Source organism: Barbatula barbatula (assembly GCF_947034865.1).
Source record: "Barbatula barbatula genome assembly, chromosome: 24".
Classification (NCBI taxonomy): Eukaryota; Metazoa; Chordata; class Actinopteri; order Cypriniformes; family Nemacheilidae; genus Barbatula; species Barbatula barbatula.
The window spans coordinates 8,478,506-8,499,754 of NC_136787.1; the positions used below are offsets into that span (position 1 = coordinate 8,478,506).

The following is a 21,249-nucleotide window of genomic DNA, read 5'->3' on the forward strand; positions in this document are numbered from 1 at the left end:
TGAGAAGCTCGGTCACCCGGGAGGAGCTCGGAGTAGAGCCGCTGCTCCTCCACATCGAGAGGGGTCAGCTGAGGTGGCTTGGGCATCTGTTACGGAAGACCTAGGACACGCTGGTGGGACTATGTCTCCCGGCTGGCCTGGGAACGCCTCGGTGTCCCCCCGGAAGAGCTGGAAGAAGTGTCTAGGGTGAGGGATGTCTGGGCATCTCTGCTTAGACTGCTGCCCCCGCGACCCGGCCCCGGATAAGCGGTAGAAAATGAATGAATGAATGAATGAATAAAAATGTTAATGATATTAACATTTTGGGGCTGTTTACATCTGGTATTAAGGTGCGTTTTGGTCGTTTTGGATCACAACCGGACGGCACTAAATACATGCGTAAACGGGTTGTTAAAAGTTTTGAGCTTGTCCACTTTCGACCACTTCCAGAGGTAGTCAAAAGCATATTTGGCAGGAATGTGTTCATGATGTAGTTGCTCATGTGGTTGAATGCGTTTAAACAGCCACAAGAGAACGCCTACTCTCCATCTACGGACATACAGTAATTAGCCAGACAGGATTTAAAGTGGATGTGCAACAATGTTTCATGCATTCTGACTTCTTAACAATATTAAACGTGCTGGCTTCTCGTGCTTGACACTGTGAACTTGCCAAAAATCGAGGTAGTATTTCTGTGCTCGAGACACTCCCCAGCGTTCGTATTGGTTTCGGAAAGTTCTTTCCGAACATGAAAATCCGCTTCGTTTCGGAAGAAGTCCCTTATTGAACAGTTCTCTCGAAAAAGCATGCCCGCGCCTCAACCAGGAAGAGCTGGAGAAGGAGCATGCGAACACGTCAACATGCCCGCGCCTCAACCAGGAAGAGCTGGAGAAGGAGCATGCGAACACGTCAACATGCCCGCGCCTCAACCAGGAAGAGCTGGAGAAGGAGCATGCGAACACGTCAACATGCCCGCGCCTCAACCAGGAAGAGCTGGAGAAGGAGCATGCGAACACGTCAACATGCCCGCGCCTCAACCAGTTGGAGCAAGAGAGAGAGAGAGCACTGCGTTTGCAAAGTTCAGCTGTGTCTGTTTGTTTACTGCATTAAAACACCAGGTGTAAACAGGTATGAGTCTCTTCCGTTCACTTGCGATCCGACCGACCAAGCGCAATACCAGGTGTCATAAGGGCCTTTGACTATGTGTTGTCTTGCTGAGGCACTAACCTTACATTGTGATTCTCTTGTGTATTTCAGACCAGTTACCTGGGATAACTTCCTGAGAGGAAGCGCTATCTACATCCTGGCTGCCAGGCCCAACAGCTCAGCCATGCACATCCATCTGCCTCTCTAACCACTGCCCCATTGTCTGAGATTTCCAGACGGGTTAGAGGGAACTTCCTAGGTCCAGTTTGAAGAGAAACAGGTGCTGAGAACAAATCTCCAACACAAGACGTACAAGCTATGAACGGATTCTTCTGCAAATACACAATCTATCTACACATCGATGAAACGGTCACTCTCGAACTATAGCACATCTGTCACCAAAATTAAGGTTTAGAGGCTGTATGCTTGTGTTTTTTTCGACCAGTTGTTCTGATGAGAAACACTGCAGTTAAAAAAGAGGGATAAAAACACTGTTAACAGAAAAATGCACCACAGCACCGGTGTTTGCTTTTAGTGTCTTTGGCCTCGTTGTACAGTATTTTAATTGTGGCTCTAGCCAATCAGCTTGCAGGATCCTATGTGAGATCAGCAGTTGCATATTTGCTTATTACATTTCATATTCAGTACAAAATCTGAATATAAATATAGCGAGAATATAGAAGAGAGAGATGCTATATATAAACTATATATACGTATATATTATACATTATACAGTATATATAAATATATATCATATGTGTATTTATTCCCATATCTTCAGGATGGATTATGGTCTGGGACAATGGTTTTGCCAATGGAGCTTGCAAGGTGCCCAAAGCTGAGACCACAGTGGTCTGATAAATGAAAACAAGGCTCTGCAAATAAAACGTGATACTGGTACTATAATGCTTGAACGTGCATTTAACATACTACAGTGCATTTTACATCAGTTACGGTTTTAGCAGTAGTTTAAAGGAGTAGTTCACCGGCTCGTCCTAGTTTTGTAATGCCATTTAATGGGTCCAAGGTTTTAGTAAGTAAGCCACTTGACTCCAGGAGGTTAATAATCATCTGAAATGAAATATGTTTGTGAGAGAAAATGATTAGTAGAAATGCAGACAATAACAGCCACCCCATTCAAATATGGGGGTGTGATGAATATCATTGGTTCTCTCGGATCTTGTGACCTAGTATTCTGCCACAATGCATATGCTGATTTGATGTATCGCCATGTTTGCGAATTTACGAAAGTTTCCGTAAATGTTTTGCATTTGCGCAATATTAAATTAGAAGTTGTTAAATGTTCATTCTTTGGTTTCAAGTATATTTATTTTGATTTAAAGCCACAAACGAGACAGAAAAAGTTGAAATTGTATTTAGTTGTATCATGTATTTTAAGTAGCAACAGTGTAATGTGAAGACACCATAAGATTTTATATTATTATATTATAAAAACTGTGTCTGTGGCTAGAAGGCCTCGTATGACCATAATCCATTTTCATAAACAGTTGTTGTTTTATTTCATGTTTCTTTATCTGATTTATTTAATCCCCTTTCTATTTTCCCGCAGGGTCTGTAAAACCATGTAACTCCTGTAAATGTGGCATTTCCCAATGGTTACCTTATAGCGGATGCAAATGTACAATCTTCCAAATAACTCCAATGCCAATTAAAATGCAACTTTTGTTGATAATCAGGTTTAGAACTTACTGCCTATATGACTCTGACTCGGATATTTCGTCCTTCCTAACATCCTTCCTTTCTTCCACATATTTTTGCAATAGATCCATTTGAATTTGTTCTTAGTTGTGGTGCGGAGAAAAAAACATCTAATATCTAAACCTTTTTTATTGTTAGTCATAAACATGCACACTCCTGTAAAATAGCACCTCGCTTTTAACTCTGTGTACAAAACTTTATGAGGAGTGTGAAGCCTAATAACAGTGTTTATATGGTCATATTTACTGTATTTGCTTATGGACTGTTGATGTTGGATTGATCAAGGCAATTATTTCAAGGGACTGTGCAATACTGTGCGAGTTTTGCTGGTATAATGCTGAAAATAAATGCATGATGTTAACTCCAAAAATTAGACTGGAACGTTATTGAGAGCATAAAGTGGATCTATATCTATCTATCTGTCTGTCTGTCTGTCTGTCTGTCTGTCTGTCTGTCTATCTATCTATCTATCTAATCTAAATATCTGTTCTAAATATCTGTTCTTTTTTTCTGTATATCTGTCAATAACCTATAACCCCCCAGCCACCAACCAAATCTATCCATCCATGATAAAAAGTTTCAGGCAAGACTAAGTCTCGATAATTTTCTCTTTAGCTGATAACACAATATTATTGATAATACTGAAGGATATGCTATGTGAGCTATCAAATCTGCCATTACGTAGTACACAATAACAATATCCATAAAAACGGTAAGCATATGAGACAACAGAAAAATGCTGTAAAACAACAGTTTTTGTAAAGTGAAATTTGATGTTTTTCATGTTAGCATACACCTAACAGTTTTATTCTGTAATTAAATAATTATGTTAAATGAAACAATAAAATGCTGTAAGATTTCTTTCTAGATATGGGCCATTCTATGGTGCAAAATCAGAGATGGAAAATCTTTAAAAAAATCCAAATAACGCAAATAGTAAAATATCAAAGGTGCACATTTCTAGTAATTGTGCTGTTTATTTTCTTATTGTAAATTCTTCCTCTTCCCAAATGTTGCCACTGCCGAAACACAACAATATATAATGTAATAAGAATGATTATATTTACATGTTAATATATTTAGATGTTAATCTACTTTTTAAATATATTTTTGCTATTTAAAAAAACTGTTTCCACATGTCAATAACATTTAAAATTTTAACAATATCTCAAGTGTAATTTATGAGATTTGATTAATTTAAATCAAATCTTTCTTTGTAAAAGGCATACTATTTATCAAACCGATTTTAAAATTAAATATTCATTAGTTTATGTATACATTGAACCAAACACCATCAAAACATCTTAGTTGATCATGTAATATGCTTTATTTTTGACCCAAAATCCTATGTTTCGGCCGTGACACACACATTCAGTAGTGATGGTAATGCTTTGATAGTGATCACAATATTTTTTTCCTAGCCGAATCAGACTTTCATTTTATGTTACAGTTTTTCTCCATTGCTTTGGCTCATTTCTTGAAACAGAAATTACATTCTCAAAATTCTAAGATCATTTGGCAAAACAGTCTTACACTATAGCTCACTTGCAAAAGCTAACATCTCTCCCAAAACTGTTCACTCATGCTTCAAACATTTTTCTAATATTTCTAAAATGGAAATGTTTGAGTATTACACACAGAACCTCCACCACATTCATATTGTGTAACAAATAAACACGACGCACTTTGCATCCAACTGCATATCTTTTACTAATGGGAATTCACCTATTAGCTTTAATTTAGCTTGTAAAAACTAAAAAAGTGATATCTACCCCCCCTTGTCTCCACTGGTGAACATCTGGAGATGAACCTAATGAAAGAAAGGTTGTGCCCACACCGCTGAGGGAACTTGCAGTTGCAGGTCTGACAGAAATGCTTTTTACACATTTGTGAATGCACAGTGTCTCTGTCACCACACGGTCCTCCGGGCCTGTCCTAAATCTGATATTCTGTTGGAAATATCATACTGCCATTTGGAACGGTTTTAGTATAAGATTCAAATTACATGCTTTGCGTCCGTGCATTAGATTATATCTGAGGATGGATTTCAAGTGTCCTCTGCTTTTGAAGTGAAACCAATGCCCTGGCTAGAGGTTAGTCTTTTAAAAAGTCTACATATTTCCAATCCTTTCATCTTGAGCCTGGTGCTCGATAAATTCCCCAACATCAAGGTTATGAGAGATGGTGTCTCATCAGCAGTTGATGGCATCACTCATTAGTTATTAAGCGATGAGGAGAAGGACAGTTTGGCAGTATGCCGGCGCCGGGGACTCTGAACGGTCGCGACATTAGTCAGTTGATGAAAGATTTTATTGGTGTAAATCATCTTCATAAGTGCACTTTACTTGTTTTGCTTTTGAAAGTCATGGAAAGCGACTTTAATAAAAGATACAGAACAAAACATTTTGCATAGAGAAATTTTGCCGGTCTATTTTAAGGCCAATTGTTTTTTATCATGACTGTACAACACAGTAATGAAATGGAAAAATGTGCGCTTAGTTGTGATTTAAACAAATGAATGTAAAATATGTTAATTGTCTTAAATCAGACTCAATTTTTTTAATACTTTTGGACAATTTCATGCCCACCCTTAAGATGAAATAATTATTTAAAATATATCAATATTTGGTGGAATAAATACTAATGTGATGTTTTTGTGTGCTTGTACATAGACAGGTAAGTGAATTGTCACAAAACGGTCTATATGCTTCATAAAAGGCCACATGAAAATTTAAATAAAATAACTAATTTGTGGTCTATGAAGAGTCATCCCTTCTCCATTTGTTGGGTGTTATTGCTTCTAGTTTGTACATTTTAATTCTACAAAGTATGTCATCTCTCAGAAATGTGCGTCCTTTTTTGTCACATCCATAACTCGTGCATGATATTTTTCTGATGCCTGGACTCTTATCATCAGGGGTTTTAGTAAAACAGATGATTCAATATATTGACAATACATTCCCTGAAAATGTAGATTTCAAGTTTCAACTGAAAATGACCCATCCATAACCCTTTGCATTTTTCCTGACAACTGCTTAGTCTTGTCCTACCATACCACATTTTATATTTTAGATCCAGTTTGTAATACATTCAGATTTCACATCACATCTGATGGAAACACAACTGTCTTAGCTCATACTCTGGAGGTCTCACCTGACAATCTTTGTCTCTATTTTTGAGTGCAGATGTAATGAAATATTCAACGGTTCTTCTTCAGTCATAACGCACTCCCATGACCTCCTTTACCTGTGGCTCTATGACGGTGTAACCTCAAACATGCTTTACCCTTAGAGCTGATCATAAATTCAGTGCCACATGGTTCTCTCTGCCTCACACACAATGTGTTTGCACTTCCTCCATAACACTGTTACATCACAATGCAACAGATCATTTGCCAGACCCAAAGGGTCTTTTGGTTATTAAGATATTGCACAAAATTACATTCATATACATACATTGCAATACATTATACTGAGGTATTTCAGCCATCATTACTATAAAACTCAGTGTAATGCAATGTTGCCTTCGCATGAAATTCCAGTAGTGTTATGATTTGCCAACTGAAGGCTGTCTGCCAAAAACAATCCTGACAAAATTATTAAAGCAGCGAGTCTAATGTTTCAAAAGCAGAAATCTCTCTTCTAAAAGGAAACTGTGTTGTTTAAGGTAGCATCATGAAAGTAAATTGTTACACTTATGGAAATTGTCAGCCTTTGAGGATTAACATGAAACCTTGTCTCATTTTCCCCTCAGAATATACTTCCAAGCTTTAAAGCTGATCAAACATATCTGCCAGTTTTCCACAAAAGTATATTTTTTGTTTATTATCTGTGCACCTTTTTGTTTCAAAATCTCTGTTTGTGTACAAGAAAAACTGTGCAGTCTGTATATACTAAAAGCGAAACATAAATGCAAATTCTGATATTCAAATGCCGCCTGTCAGATGGTTAGGGAACTGCTTAACACAGACAAGCCTGACACATGAACACAGAAATCTTTGATACAGCAAAGCAAAAGCTATGTTACCCGTTGCTCTCAGATGTTCCTGCACTCAAAACAGCATTTCTTGAACTGTGGATGTTTGAGTGGGTGGGTGAGAAAGAGGAGAGAGAGGTTGGCCTGTAACACTGGGTATGACAGAAGGAAAGCTAGTGGGGGAGTAATTGTACTTCGCATGATGCACAATAAAACTTGAAGATGAGCGTTAACAGTAAAAAACAGTACATTTACACATCTAAACAAAACAGTGCCATTTTTCACACATATTCATGCCAGCTGTAAAAAGTAACACAAGTTCCATTTACATTATAGACCATCAGCTGTTTACCATTAAAACCATTATAGAGTGTCGTTTCTGTTTAGGCCTTATTTAAATGCCGTTTCAGTGGTTCCCATTTGCCAAATAACACCGCACCAATAGAGACCCACACAGACCATAATTTTCCAAAACAAACCATTGCAGTGTTCATGATAACTATTGAATCTAGTAGATGTATTTTTGACAGGGAAGTTTGTGTTGTTCTTGTTTTTACATGCACAAAGCCACTATATATATATTTATTGTATATAATATATAAAGCTTTTGGAGTGCATAAACAATTCTGTATCACGTGACATTTGACATATACTCAAACTATGTATATCATACGATAGCTCTCCTCATTCTGAACAACTTTGCCTCTGGAACCACTTCTGTCGATTTTAACGGTTTGGGAGTATTCGCTGATGATGTCAAAAACCTACTTTCGTGAACTAGTCCTAGGTTTTTCGACCGTTTGGAACCAAACCAATGCAGATGACTTCGTTAAATAATTATTGAAAAAAGATGACATTTCCTTTCACGGTCACCAAATTCAAAATGGGCAGAGCCTATCACATTAAAATGGCCTTAACTTTTTTCGTTGGACACAAGGCGGCGCTATAACAGTAAAAATGGCTAAATGTATGCGTCTTTTGAAATGCATAAACAATTGTTTGTCACGTCACATTTGACATATACCCAAACTGTTTACATTATATGATAGCTCTCCTTATTCTGAACAACTTTGACGCCTTCGACTGCTAGAACCCCTTTCATTGCTGCTTGCAGCTATATCATAACACTGTGTTGATGCAATCGCTGTCACTAAATAACTAAATTGTTATCTATGACAATTTCAGTTATTCCATTTTCTTTCTCAGACCGAAATCTCACCTTCACGTCTTTTTTCATGTGGCGGACTGATGGCTAAACGTCTCTATCTAGTGGCAAATAAGAGACGTTGCAGACCTTTATTTACAGAAAATTACATCTTTGGTTTTCTCTGCGAAGAAATAAAAACAAAGCTACAATACATTGAAGAGCCTCTGCTATACATTAGATGATTTGCCTTTATTAAAGCGCGGGGTTCGATAAAGCTTTTTGAAACTAGTGGCGACAAGGCACGCATGCGCAGAGAAACCACTGCTTGGGTCCCCTACCGCATACGCATGCGCGGTAGCGCAGTGCGCGACAGGGGGAGTGGCATTAATATGTTGTGATAAGCATAAGCACCGTGCGTGTTAACTGGACAAGCTGACATCCCGCGATAAACATTAAGGCACAAAAAGGGTAAGCCGTATTACGCACATTGAAAATATGTAATAATGATAATTATACACCTCTTACAGTTCTGGTTATAGCGCTGGGTGTTGATGCTCGTTTTGCGGCCGCCACGGGTTTATTAAATGAATGTTTATCGCTTGAACAGTCAGAGCGATTAAAACACATGATGGAAATGATGAAATACGATGAGTAATGTTGTGGGTATGGCTGCATCCCATTATACCAGTGTCAGCTTGCAACTTAAACGGGTCGATTGGATCTAACATCAGGGCGATATATCTTCCAGCCGTTTGAGCTTGGCTGAAGTGTCTGTATTATTATCTTTACCCTTGAGATGTTTTTCGGAAGACGTCTTGTCAGACTTTATGACCTTGCCTTGCAATATTTTTTTCTAAACGCACGTAGACTTACAGCAACAAAAACTGCGCCCGAGGTCTTGAAATGTAGAAATTAAATCGGTAATTAAATAAACGGAGCTGCAGGTGTTGTCAAGTCTGGTATGTTGAGCAAGTGGAAACTAGATAAATACGCTTCCACCGGGAAATGTCGGTGCTTGACACGCAGCACAAGAAGAGAATAAAGATATCTCGTGTTATTAGAAAAAGAAGAGCAGATAAAAGTCCTACAATTAATAAAAGACGCACCATGCATGTTAATCTGACCTGAATTTTATTATTATGAGCAGCTTTTAAACTGTCAGCAACTTAAAACTAAATTATTCTAATGCAAATGGTAAACAGTTGGCAAAAGACACAGTTCACTTAAAAGTTTAAGGTTAATAAAAATATTAAAGGCGTAACTTCTAAAGTTAAAAATGCTGATCACACGTGAAGAAAACGAAGTCTGATTTTTGGGGTTGTGTTTTTTAACATGTCTCCCAACTTTTATTATGTTTTTTAACTACGTCATGCGTACGTCTGTGTATATTAATACCTCCGTGTATGTAACTTTCCAAAAAAAACACCTCCCGTGTATGTAGTTTTATATTTTCTGTTTGTTTGTGAGTTTATTCTTGTTATTGTTTTTCTGTTGCCTCTTGCCTTTGATTTGAATGAAGCATACAGGAAAAGGGAAGAAAACGACTTATAGTGCACTGCACTGCTAACAGTTCAAACTTAAAAGTATTTATTTTGCCGGCTTTTAGTGCGTTCCTGTTTCAAGGAGAACTATATCAAGACAGAAAATGTCAATTATGCACACAAACCATTTAACAGGGTCTTTGAGGGTGCAGATCTGCAAAACTGAGTAAAGTCAGTGTGTCAAGCAAAGGTTGTGTTGAAGAGGATTTTAATACAATGCTAACTGTAATTATGTTAATGATTTCTATTAAAAAAGTAAATTTTCCCAAATAAGTACCGTATATAACCGCAGAATTGTGTATTTTGAAATTATTGCACAGCATTAAATAAAAATCTGTATGTTTATTTTACACTGTGCTGTGGGGTTTGTATTTGGTTACAGATCATTTTTAACCCCCGGCCAGCTGGCCGCTCACCCTCTGTGACCTCTGCTTTGGCTTGTTAAAGCACTATGGGTAACACAAGCAGTGAGAGGGCAGGCATGGGCCAAGAAAAAGCCCACAGGAGGGATAGTCGAGGAACCAAGGAGGGAGATCGTCCCAAAATTCTGATGGACAGCCCCGAAGATGCCGATATATTTCACGGGGAGGACATAAAAGTAGGTTGCCGTTCTTTTATTGGCTAAAATCAAGCTGTCGTGGTTTAGGTAAAGCGTGAATGCTGAAGAAGTGTGCTTCTATTAGGCACCATTAGAAAAAGAAGAGTTTCTTGACTGGACACCAGACTTGGAGACCAGTGGCAAGGGTTCGGACCTGGACCGGCCCACCGTGTTTCGATGGACTGGAGCTGGAAATGAAGTGTTTATTTCAGGCTCCTTTAACAATTGGACCAGCAAGATTCCTTTGATTAAAAGGTGTGTACATATCTTGGATATTAAATAATGATAACTACTCACAGATTTTGTGCTGAAGCCATTATAGACCGTTTTGTCAACAATTCCTTTCCAGAAGCACTTAATTTTTTTGTTTGTTAATATTTAATATTTTAAAGTCTTAAAGTGATAGTTCACCCAAAAAAGGAACTTTCTGTCATCCTTTGCTGGAAAGTTGGTAACTGAACAGCATTGGCCCCCATTCACTTCTATTGTATGGACACAAAACCAATGCAAGTGAATTGGGGCCAGTTAACAACATTCTTCAAAATATTATCTTTTGTGTTTTTGTGTTTGAATTGAGTAAATATCATTTTTGGGTAAACTATCACTTTAAAGATGTTTGTGTAACATTGTGATTCAATAGTCAAAACAACTTTGTGGCCATTGTGGATTTGCCTGAGGGTGAGCACCAGTATAAGTTCTTCGTGGATGGGCAGTGGACACATGACCCAGCGGAGGTAAATGAGACATCAATTGACATCATCGATTAGTGTGTTTCAAACAAATGAGGAACACAACATTGACACGTTCTTCTCCTTAGCCTGTGGTGACCAACCAGCTTGGCACGGTTAACAACATCATCCAGGTGAAGACGACAGACTTTGAGGTGTTTGATGCTCTGATGGTGGATTCACAGAAATGTTCGGACATATCAGGTGTGAACACAATGACTTAGGTAGTCAAAAAATGCATTGAAATGTACAATACACTCTAAAATCGTCTCGTCATCGTTGTGCCTGTTGATTCCAGACCTGTCCAGCTCTCCTCCTGGACCGTATCATCAGGACGCTTACGTACCCAAACAGGAAGAGAAATTCAAATCTCTTCCGATTCTACCACCTCATCTCCTACAGGTCATTCTCAACAAGGACACGGGCATCTCGGTGAGGATTTGCACTAACTCTTTCCACAAAACAATTTTTATCTGACAGTCATCTAAAGATTTTTGCAGTGCCGGCAGTGTGTTTTCTTGCTTTGTGAAACTGTACATTGGTTAAATTCCTTTTCATTTTTAGGATTTTAAGCACACTTTGAAACTCAATGAGATTTGTACAACAGGTGCTAGATTTGACATTCATAAACTGAATAATTTAGGATAAAATTGAGATAAGAAAGTAGCAGAGGTACAGTAGCAACATATTTGCCATAAACAATGGACTTGTGGTGCAATAATAGGATGTTCAAATAATTTGTCTATTTCCTTGGATTTAAATCCAAGACCATGATGTTGTTACCACCCTGTTTATAAGTAGAGGTACTTGTATACTCTTGCCGTGGATTGTTTTTTGTTCAGAAGGTTTAAAGTAGAAAGATTTGGTTCATCCTTCATGTGTTAAAGGTAAAATGAAGTTATTTATGAAAAAGACTGTCATATTTACTACTATTTTTAAGAGGAAACAGCGTAATGCATAAAAGTGACTGTTAAATATGTATTTTAGGTAGAGGAGAGGTATTTGTTTTGAGGAAAGAAACTCCCCCTAGTTTTGATTCGCCATTGGACCGTTTTGTTACGGAAATCTGGCAACCCTGCATATTACGACAGTGCCAGGGGTCCAGTGGAATGCGTGTGCGGGCGACCCAAGTTTGAATTCCGGCTCATGTACCCCTCTCTCTCATCCATTCATTTCCTGTCTATGAACTGCACTGTCTGGCAAAACAACTTAAAAAGACAAAAAAGAAACCCTGCATATTACTCTATAAAATGCAGGTTAGAAATAGAAAAGTAAGTGTTAGTATTAGAAAATGTGATTTTCCTTCTAAAACAGAAGTAAACTTCCAAATCTGTTTATTGACAAATAAATGTCTTGTGGTGCGACAGGAAAAATTTAGAACAAAAACTAATGATAAGGATCTTTCATATGCTATTTTGTATCATAATGAAACATAGATTACAGTTAACAATTATAGATTACAATTATATTTCATCTTTTGCATTGGTTTACATTGTCATTTGCATATTTCACTGTAAGACACTGTAAAGATGACAGCATCAATCTGAATGAATTCGCGATTACTGCACGGATGAAGAAAAATGTACATTTGTTTCCTAACAGTGTGATCCAGCTTTACTTCCCGAGCCCAACCACGTCATGCTTAATCACCTGTATGCTCTGTCCATTAAGGTAAGAAATGGCTGAAAGAGACCAAGCAGTATTGATTTATTAGTCTGTTCTGATGAATCTATATCTCCTTCGGCTCTCTGACAGGATGGCGTAATGGTTCTGAGTGCAACCCATCGTTATAAGAAGAAATATGTCACAACACTGCTGTACAAGCCAATCTGATCTCCGTCTGTTCGTCTGAGAAAACCGACCAATTTCAAATGCTATGACTTATTTTAAATTTGTATAGTTTAGTTTTGCTCTGTCTTTATAGTGTGTATTATTGTAAATAGAGATGCACAGAGAAATCGGTATATTTCTGAATATAAGCTAACCAGAAACACACAAATGGCTTTGGAGATAAAATATATCAGTCAGTTCATCTTTTAGACGTTAGTACGCTCTTTGTAAATTGTGCTTGTTTATAGAGGCCAAAAGAACTGAACTTTAGTTTGACTGAAAAGGGATAGTTCGTCCAAAAATGTCCGTCATCATTTAGTCAGATTGTTCCAAAACTGTATAAATCTCTTTGTTCTGCTGAACACAAAGGAAGATATTCTGAAGAAACAAGACGGGTCTCATCCCCCGTTGACTTCCATAGTATTTATTTTCCCCAATATGGCAGTAAATGGGGATGAGATCTGTTTGGTTATCGACATTCTTCAGACTATCTTCCTTCGTGTTCAGCAGAACAAAGAGATTCATACAGGTTTGGAACAACCCGAGGGCGAGAAAATTATGACATTTTGGGTGAACTATTACTTTGAGTTGATCATAAAGCAGCACAAAGCAGAATAGATTTAGATGTTCTTGAATGAATGTAGAAAATCCTAACTTGTATATTGTTTCTTTTTGCGTTTATTTTGACATGCTTGTGTAGATAAATGTTAATTTGAATACATATTAGGAAGCACATTGATCTTTTTTAGGACCAAATATAGAAACATTACAGAAGAACTGCTGACCTTTGTTTGTGACGTTGACAATTCTCAAGTGTTAGTTTAAAAAATACAATTTATTTTTATGTGGTCTTTATTTTTCATTTCTTAATTACATTTTGAGTCACACCACAAATACACTGAACAATAGCAACCACAAAACCCCATCATTCTGTCTTCTGAAATCTGTGTTCTGTGAAATAAAACAATAACAACACAAACGTTTTTGAAATGTGTTGACTCGCTTCTAACACACTCGTGTCCTTCAAAATGTTTTGAATTTGAGGTATAACGATCTCACCATGCTTTCATCTTTAAAGCTTTGAACTTTCCCATGCTGCTGTATAGACAAGTCATAGAAAAAGAATTCAAACAATGCATTTCATAAACACATATTTTACGGGTAGAGCCGAGCGTGGGAACGGCATGTATCTCTACATGTGTTTTCTGAAATGTGCATAGTGGAAGTTTATCTTTAAGTGACACGTGTATCAAGGCTGTGAGAATTGCATAAAATGCAAGCAGGGTCAGGTGGATAGTAGAACACTGCGCCAAAGACCATGACTGCCCTCAGTGCTGTTCTTCTGCTAGCCATTGGACTCACTTTGGGTGAGTAACATGTTTAACAAGTCGTCAAGAGCTAGAATATCACCACTAACTAAACAATGTGTATGAAGTAAAAGAAACGTATATTATTCATAATGCTTTTTTTTCATAGTGTGTATAGTTCATGTTAACTAATGCACTGACTTTGTTGTGCTAAAGAAGTGGTTCACTTCAACATTTCTTTACTTTATTGATACGGAAATAAAAGTATTTGTTTATTATGTATTCCAGCTGGGGCTTTACCTGATAATAGAGCTGTATGGCACCTGAGAGAGATGATTCTCTGCACTGTGCCGGACAGCAGGCCTATTCTGGACTATGCTGACTACGGCTGCTATTGTGGTTTGGGTGGATCTGGTACACCTGTGGATGAGTTGGATAGGTCAGACGTGAAAACCACAAAAAGTCTATATTCGTGGTTATGTTTTCACATATACAGTGTCAGCACGTAGAATTTAAGACGTGTCTGTATGACATGAAAAAATGTGAACTTCATTTTAAAGCATAGTTTTCAAGAATTCAATTGCTTTCCTAAGCATAGCGCTAGCAATGCCAAGGTCATGGGTTCGAGCAAAGGGATTGCACATACTCAGAAACAAATGTATAGTATAATTGAACGTGATAGCTTTGGATAAAAGCGTCTGCCAAATGCATTATATGTTTTATCTTCAACTATTTACAGCAATAAGATTCAAATAAACTTGTGTAAAAACGTATTAAAAAGTATTTGCGTTGTCAAACTTATCGGTTTATGTCATATGAATATAATTTTGCTGACCTGTAGATAAGTTAGTTCTGGAAAAAAATGAAATAAAAGGTCATAGAGTCCGAATGTGTTTTGGGCCACTTTACACGATCAGGTTTACTTGTAAAGATCACACAATCTTTGTTCGTTTCACATTTAATCATGTTCCTCCACAGATGCTGTGAAGTGCATGACAAATGCTACAGAGAGGCCAAACGGCATGACAAATGTGTGCCCATAGTGGATAACCCATACACCATGTCCTATTCGTTCAGCTGCGACAAATCATCCCAGAAAGTCACTTGCAGCAGTGAGTCAATATTTTACACAATCCTTTTGAGTATACGCAGAATCCTTAAAACTCTTTTTAACTCAAAAGGTGACAACAACGAGTGTGCAATGTTCATCTGTGACTGTGACAAGAAAGCAGCTGAATGCTTTGCAGAAGCTCCCTACAATGAAGAGAATGTGCGCCTTCCCAGTGACCGCTGCAAATAAAGTTTTGTTTCAAGCACTTAGCCTCCATACCACTTTTCTCTAGATATTTTTGTACGCGATATGTTATATAAAAAAGCTAAATCAGGAGTCAGTAATAAAAAGTACAATCACATCTAGACCATTTACACCATGGTTGTGTTTCAAAACAAATGTTATATTTACAATACTGTGGTAATGATTTTATGTTTAGTGACAGTGTGGTTAAACCCTCGTTTAACAAGGCTTGTGAATGTTGCATTATTCACTAGAAATGATGCATGTAGGATTTTCTTATTGACGTACAGGGTGTATAGAGTCACCAATGAGCCTGCAGAACAAATATGTGAGCTCATTAAATTAAAAATAATGGCATGTAATTGATTTGGGGATCAAAATCTGGGACTTGGAATGGATGTTATTCATCATGATGGCACTGATGCAACACATTTAGAAAAAATGATCAGCCACAAACAATCTAAACCTCATCATATCACTAAAGACGTTTGGTATTTGAAAATCATTTGCTTTTGTTTTGTAATGTAATGATGTTTTATTATATTTAAGGATGTGTTAAATCATGTTTTACTTTAAAGGGATAGTTCAAGTTTGTGTTCTGAAGAAGAAAGAAAGTCATATTAAAAATGACAAGAGGATAAGTAAATGATGACAGAATTTTCATTTTTCGGTGAACTATCTCTTTGAAACAATAATGCTTTAAAACAAAACACCACTGAAAATATGTGAAATATAAGTTTTGCAAAGAAATTCAGACAAACGTACAATTTACAGTAAAACTGATTTAAAACATTTAAGCCTTTAAAAGTTTGTCAGATTATGAACAAATTAGTCCGTTTTGTATATTGCGTATCAAATTTTGTAAATTTGATCTTTATATTAGACCAAAGATTATATACAAAGATTTTGTACTTTTATTACCAAATGCATTTCGATTTTATTTTTTATTTTGTTTCACTGCACATCCTCCTCACAAACAGAAGATTTTTTACAAAATACACAAAATTTTGCGATCTGGTGAGCTCTGTGACTTTTCTGTCTAGTTCTACTCTCTGTAAACCTTCAACCGATTTAAGGAGAGTCATGCAATTGCACTTCTTATGTCTGTTTTTAGAAATAACACAACACACAAATAACATAATTAGTTATTTTGGCAGATTGTCATTTAATTCACTTTCTCATTATTAGCGTAATTGGAACACACAGGCATGCAGAACTTGTCTTGAAATGTTCTAGAGCAGCAGCATACAGACACAGGCGAGGTCTTTAAAAGCAGGAATGTTTAGGTTTACAGTACATCTTTTGTTTGCAGGTATGTCAATTGGTAGGTGTAATGCTGATTTGTAGGTTAATTCTGAGGGGAAAAGTGTCTGCCAAGAACATAGTGTAGTTGAAGTCAGTTGTGGGTCACGCTTAACGTAGACAGCTTAAATCTTATTTCTAAAATCAGGTCAGCAGGTCTGGTAAAAATGTCTGGTAACTGAACTTTGTTTATAAAACACTGGGCATCACAGGTATAGGCAAACGTTCAAAAATAAGTTTTAACTTTGCATGCTGCTTTTCATTGTGTTTTCTGTTAAGACATGTTGAGGTTATTTTTAGTGTGTGCTTTCCTAAAGAAGTCTTGTAATCCAAATATCCGCCACTAGGAGTCGCTATAATAAGCTTTATCCTTAGTGTTTCTAATTCAATATTTACCTCTGTATCAAAGAAAATGATGTGTTTGTGTACGAATATTACTATGTTATTTCAAAACAAGTAAATGTTATAAAAGTATATCTTTTTTTATTACAACATTTAGTTGTGTAGGTGTGTTGTTTTGTGTGGGTTTACTGTGAAATATGACTTTCAAAAATGTAGCCTATTTATATTGTATTTTGACCTAATAGTCTGTTCGCAAAAATAAAATAAAAATAAACACATATGCCCAAAGACACATTTAAATCAAACATCTCCTAAACTTGTTTATAGAAAAACTTTCATCAATTACTGATATATGTTGGTGAGGCTTTTGAATACACAAATTGTTGTATATTCTCAATTCTCAATGAAAGTTGTTCAACTGTGAATGCAATTGTTTGTTTCTCCGAATGCCATGGCAAAATACCAGATTTAGTTCTGTTATCAGAAAGCATTTAAAGACAAAAACCTAAATATTTTAAAGTAACATATAGTGCAAGATATAACAAAACAAAAGATATACTGTATCAATTCCATGCATTAAACCGGCTCCCTTCTATTGTAACCTCAAACCAATAGGATACATTCAAAAGCAAATACTATTCGGCCTTTATTACCTTAAAAGGATCATAAACCTTGTATGATTGTTTACCAGCTTGCAATCCAGTGGTGCCAATCAAAACATTGTGAATTTAGCCATTTTAAATAGACATTTAAAAGAGTATAAACTATATAAAGAACCATTTTAAATGCGTCAGTGACATTCCAAAGCTGGGTGAACGTATGAGTTTATCATATAAAAGGTGGAGAGGATGCCTCTCTCACAGAATAAAGCATGTATTACGTCCCACAACAAAGCAGAAGGTGAGGCAAACTATAACAGATGAAAAATGTGTTCCCTAGCAACGGCCTCTGCGTCATGGTGACTCTTCTTCAGTTTGGTCATCGGCAAATATAAACTCTTCTATCGATGCGTCCAAACAGGAAAATGCGTTGTCTTAATCGTCATGATTATAATTAACAAACTAATAATAGAAATGAGTTGCATTTCTATAAACATTGTTAATTAAAATATAGATTAAAATAGTTTTCATTTCTACATGAACACATTGATCATAACAATAAAGTAGTGGGGAATTCAATAAGAATGTACGGAGTCATGTAATGGCACACGCACCCACAAAAGAGATGCTGATGGGACTTTGAACTGTGCAGTTTTGCTACAAGTTCTAACTTTTCAGTATTGCAAGGCACAATAAATCATTCAAACGTCTTCAGTGCCAATGCAGTAGACCTCAATATTTTAACTTGCTTTGTGAATCGTCCATTTCTTCTTTATTAATATATAACTTGATTTAGGCTTTTGCTTCGTGTAACATTATTAACCCTTTTCTTTGGTAAAGTATTGATTCTGACAATAAGTATGTTCTACTCCATGCAGCGCTGCGCAAACCGACAACCTTGTGACGTTCGAGTACCCCGAGACTACTGGCGTTGAATCGCTCTCGCGGTACTTCGATGTCATGCGCGCATTGGACTGCGCAGCTCCGCTTAAAGCCTCTCAACCTGCTGCCACGGCCGCGGAAAGAGTTCGTGCTTTTGTCTTGGCAAATGTATTAGTTACTTTAATAACACGTTTTCACAACATAGCGCTATTTTAGCTCGTCCGCGACCCGGTGAAACTGGGGGTTGTGGTGTATAAATAGGCGTTTGTGCTGAAGTGCCATGTGCACAGGTGGCCCGAATTCACCCGCTTTGTTTGCTGTCATCAGCACGTGAGTAAAGTAACGTTACTTGTTAAACTACTAGGAGGACACATTGGATGTCAACAGGACAAAATAACAGTTTGTGCGCCAGAGAACAAGTTCATGTCTTACAGGACATTCCAAGAAAAAAGAGCCGCTTTACAATTGTTTCCCTTTCAGTTTGTGTCAGTAATAAAGCGCCGAATTCCCACGTGGTATCCAGTTACGAGCCTCAACACGGGAGAGGGTTTGTTTTCATAGAATTGCGTAGCCTACTGAGAAGTCTCTTTCAAGGAATCTCGATCACAAAGAACAAGATGTGTTAGAATAATGCCTGAAGCCTTTGGGGAATTCGGAGAAACCGAGGGAACACCCTCAGCATTTCAACTGTAATATAATGTACAACAATATTATCTCCAAACATTGTTTTCTCAAAGACAACTTAATATTTCACGATGTTAGGCTAGGGATCTGTATTTCACATAATGCGTCGTGATAATATGTTTGTTGGTAAGAATGTGCAGTCATTGGTGGAGGCCTATGACAGCAATGCCATCCTGAATATGAGTTATTGGTTTCAGCCCCCTCACACAGACCTGGGTTGCTTTTGACACAATTATATAACGTATGCCTATTTAAAATGGAGACACCTTAGAAATGCTTAGGAATGCAATCACGTGAGAAACTCCCAAGCAACTTCCAGCCTGGAGAACAAGAGCATTCCAAGTCTGCTTGCATCAATCCACTGGGAAAAACAAACCACAGAATCATCGTTCAATCAAGGCTGAAGTTAACAAAGAAAGGCTTTCCTCACCTTTCATTATTCTGTAACTCGATTCGCACCATTCATACATGAATCCTGGTCACCCAATATTGCTTTATCTCTGGTGGATCGGTCCTTACAATGGTTCCCCTGTCCCATGTAGTACAGAGGAGAGTACCGTGAAAAAGAAAATGATACCAAAATGTGGTTCGTATCTTTTCATCGCATTTATTCAATGTCCAGCTAAAGAATTACTTGATGATAAATCTGTCAGATGTTGCTTACACCACATTTTTTACATGTTTTTCCAGGGTTTTCATTTGCAAGTGCATCGTGACTGCTGGATGTCAAGTCAACAAATCAACCAGATGTACCATAAAAGTAGGTACAATTTGTTACCTTCATTCCAAGTCTTTGACAGCCATATGTAAGATTTGTATATCGCGCCTGTCCTGCTGAAACGTTAAATCTCCAAATTCTCAGTTTTTCACTAAATGAAAAAAAACACTGTGCTTTTTAATAAATTATTAAATACTGTTTTGTCAAAGTTGAAAAGCGACAGCGAGCCCCTCCATGACACCCTGAAGGATCTGCCGGAGAGTTAGGATTTGAACCAGCTGAGAGGGGTGCCTGAGATTCCTAGTGATGACAGGCTTGATTATCTGGTAGGGGTTGAACAACTTCTACTTTAAAGTCTACTTTTATGCGATAAAACTGAATTATTATTGATAAATAAATAAGTGCGTGGGAATTCAATTTTTGCGATGGGATTTGATGGGTGTGCGCCGTAACACACTCTTGTGTGCGTGCAGGGTGTCAGAGAATGGCGGAACTCCCACAAAGAGCCTCTAAATATATAGTATAAATATAAACAAATACAAATAAACTGTTGTTAATGTATTGCACAAGAGCAACTAAAATAAAATAGATTTAAGTGTGAGGTAGGTGGTAGGTGGTAAACTTTCCTTGCATTTACAACAAGTCAAGTGAAAGTGTCATGTGCACTAATTGATGAAACAACAGAAAAAATGTGTAGAGTTTTTTATGATGGCCTATGACTTTAGAACAACGTCAATATATTTATTAGCCTAATGCAGCAGACGCTTTATCATAGCGGACTTACAAACGCAGCACCTCAGTGACACGGCAGCCAATATGAGAAACTTTTGTATTTATTCTGTCTATTTCATATTTTATTTAATGGAGATCAAGTACAAAAATAGCCTTAAATATTAAAAGATCTGCGTGTTGAAGCACAGCGCACTGAAATCTATGTAACATTAGGCTTTACCTGTGAGTGTGAGAGAATCCTGCTGAACCGGGTGGGAATGACATCCGTCCCGTGAGCAGCTCTTTTGGAACAGCCTCTTCTTAAATATACAGTGTCAAAATCACATGATCCCTCAACCCCTATTGTATGGTTATTGACAGTGTTAAACGCTGCAGTTAAGTCTAGCAGAATCAGGACAGACCATTTAGATTCTGCCTTGGCTAGCCGCAGTGCTTCTGTGACCGATAGCAGTGCAGTCTCAGAGGAGTGTTTTGAAGTCAGACTGCTTGTTGTCAAGTAGTTTATTCTGGGATAAGAAGGAAGACACCCGGTTGAAAAACTCTTGAAAGGGCAGTTTCGCAAAAAATGGAAGGAGAGAGACAAGTCAGTAACTGTCTGTAGTAGAGGAGTTCAATTTGGGTTTCTTAAGTGTGGGCGTGACTTAAGCCTGTTTGAATGTAGATGGAAAAGTGCCGGTGAGCAGGGAGGTGTTGATGATGTGTTTCAGTATGCTGGATTTTGCCTGA

At 37.4% G+C, this 21,249-nt stretch overlaps 3 protein-coding genes across 7 annotated transcripts in view; all 3 read left to right on the forward strand.

Moving 5' to 3' along the window:
- The window catches only part of phf24 (PHD finger protein 24), a 41,388-nt gene extending 38,179 nt beyond the window's left edge, over positions 1-3,209 (forward strand). For 2 of the 4 annotated variants that reach the window (XR_013786180.1, XR_013786182.1), the window contains exons 8-9: positions 1,237-1,405; positions 1,907-3,209. Coding sequence is in view for 1 of the 4 variants with exons in the window: in XM_079447971.1 (XP_079304097.1) it covers positions 1,237-1,333 (97 nt within the window). In the remaining 3 variants the exon portion in view is untranslated. Of the gene's footprint in view, positions 1-1,236; positions 1,439-1,906 lie in introns of those variants that run through there. The other 2 variants (XR_013786181.1, XM_079447971.1) reach the window with 2 other exon arrangements.
- A 5,068-nt stretch (positions 3,210-8,277) lies between these two features.
- prkab1a (protein kinase, AMP-activated, beta 1 non-catalytic subunit, a) lies at positions 8,278-13,670 on the forward strand. 2 transcript variants are annotated; one of them, XM_079448550.1, is made up of 8 exons: positions 8,278-8,434; positions 9,890-10,105; positions 10,191-10,360; positions 10,746-10,839; positions 10,923-11,037; positions 11,132-11,265; positions 12,436-12,504; positions 12,589-13,670. In XM_079448550.1, exons 2-8 carry the CDS (start codon positions 9,959-9,961, stop codon positions 12,664-12,666), a joined length of 807 nt encoding a protein of 268 aa, XP_079304676.1. In that variant the 5' UTR covers positions 8,278-8,434; positions 9,890-9,958; the 3' UTR covers positions 12,667-13,670. The 2 variants fall into 2 exon arrangements, with proteins under 2 accessions (XP_079304676.1, XP_079304677.1); XM_079448551.1 differs by lacking the exon at positions 8,278-8,434 and adding an exon at positions 8,447-8,629.
- A 280-nt stretch (positions 13,671-13,950) lies between these two features.
- Positions 13,951-15,369, forward strand: LOC306889847 (phospholipase A2-like). Its single transcript, XM_079449185.1, has 4 exons — positions 13,951-14,030; positions 14,259-14,409; positions 14,949-15,082; positions 15,152-15,369. The coding sequence occupies exons 1-4, from the start codon at positions 13,982-13,984 to the stop codon at positions 15,268-15,270; spliced, it is 453 nt and encodes a 150-aa protein (XP_079305311.1). The 5' UTR covers positions 13,951-13,981; the 3' UTR covers positions 15,271-15,369.
- Positions 15,370-21,249: the final 5,880 nt, after the last annotated feature.

Bases quoted from the DNA above. Each gene is read 5' to 3' on its own strand.
- prkab1a (XM_079448550.1), top strand. From the start codon at position 9,959: ATGGGTAACACAAGCAGTGAGAGGGCAGGCATGGGCCAAGAAAAAGCC. The intron at 11,038-11,131 runs GTGTGAACACAA...TGTTGATTCCAG, and splicing joins GAAATGTTCGGACATATCAG to ACCTGTCCAGCTCTCCTCCT. The intron at 12,505-12,588 runs GTAAGAAATGGC...GCTCTCTGACAG, and splicing joins TGTATGCTCTGTCCATTAAG to GATGGCGTAATGGTTCTGAG.
- LOC306889847 (XM_079449185.1), top strand. From the start codon at position 13,982: ATGACTGCCCTCAGTGCTGTTCTTCTGCTAGCCATTGGACTCACTTTG. The intron at 14,031-14,258 runs GTGAGTAACATG...TATGTATTCCAG, and splicing joins AGCCATTGGACTCACTTTGG to CTGGGGCTTTACCTGATAAT. The intron at 14,410-14,948 runs GTCAGACGTGAA...GTTCCTCCACAG, and splicing joins CCTGTGGATGAGTTGGATAG to ATGCTGTGAAGTGCATGACA.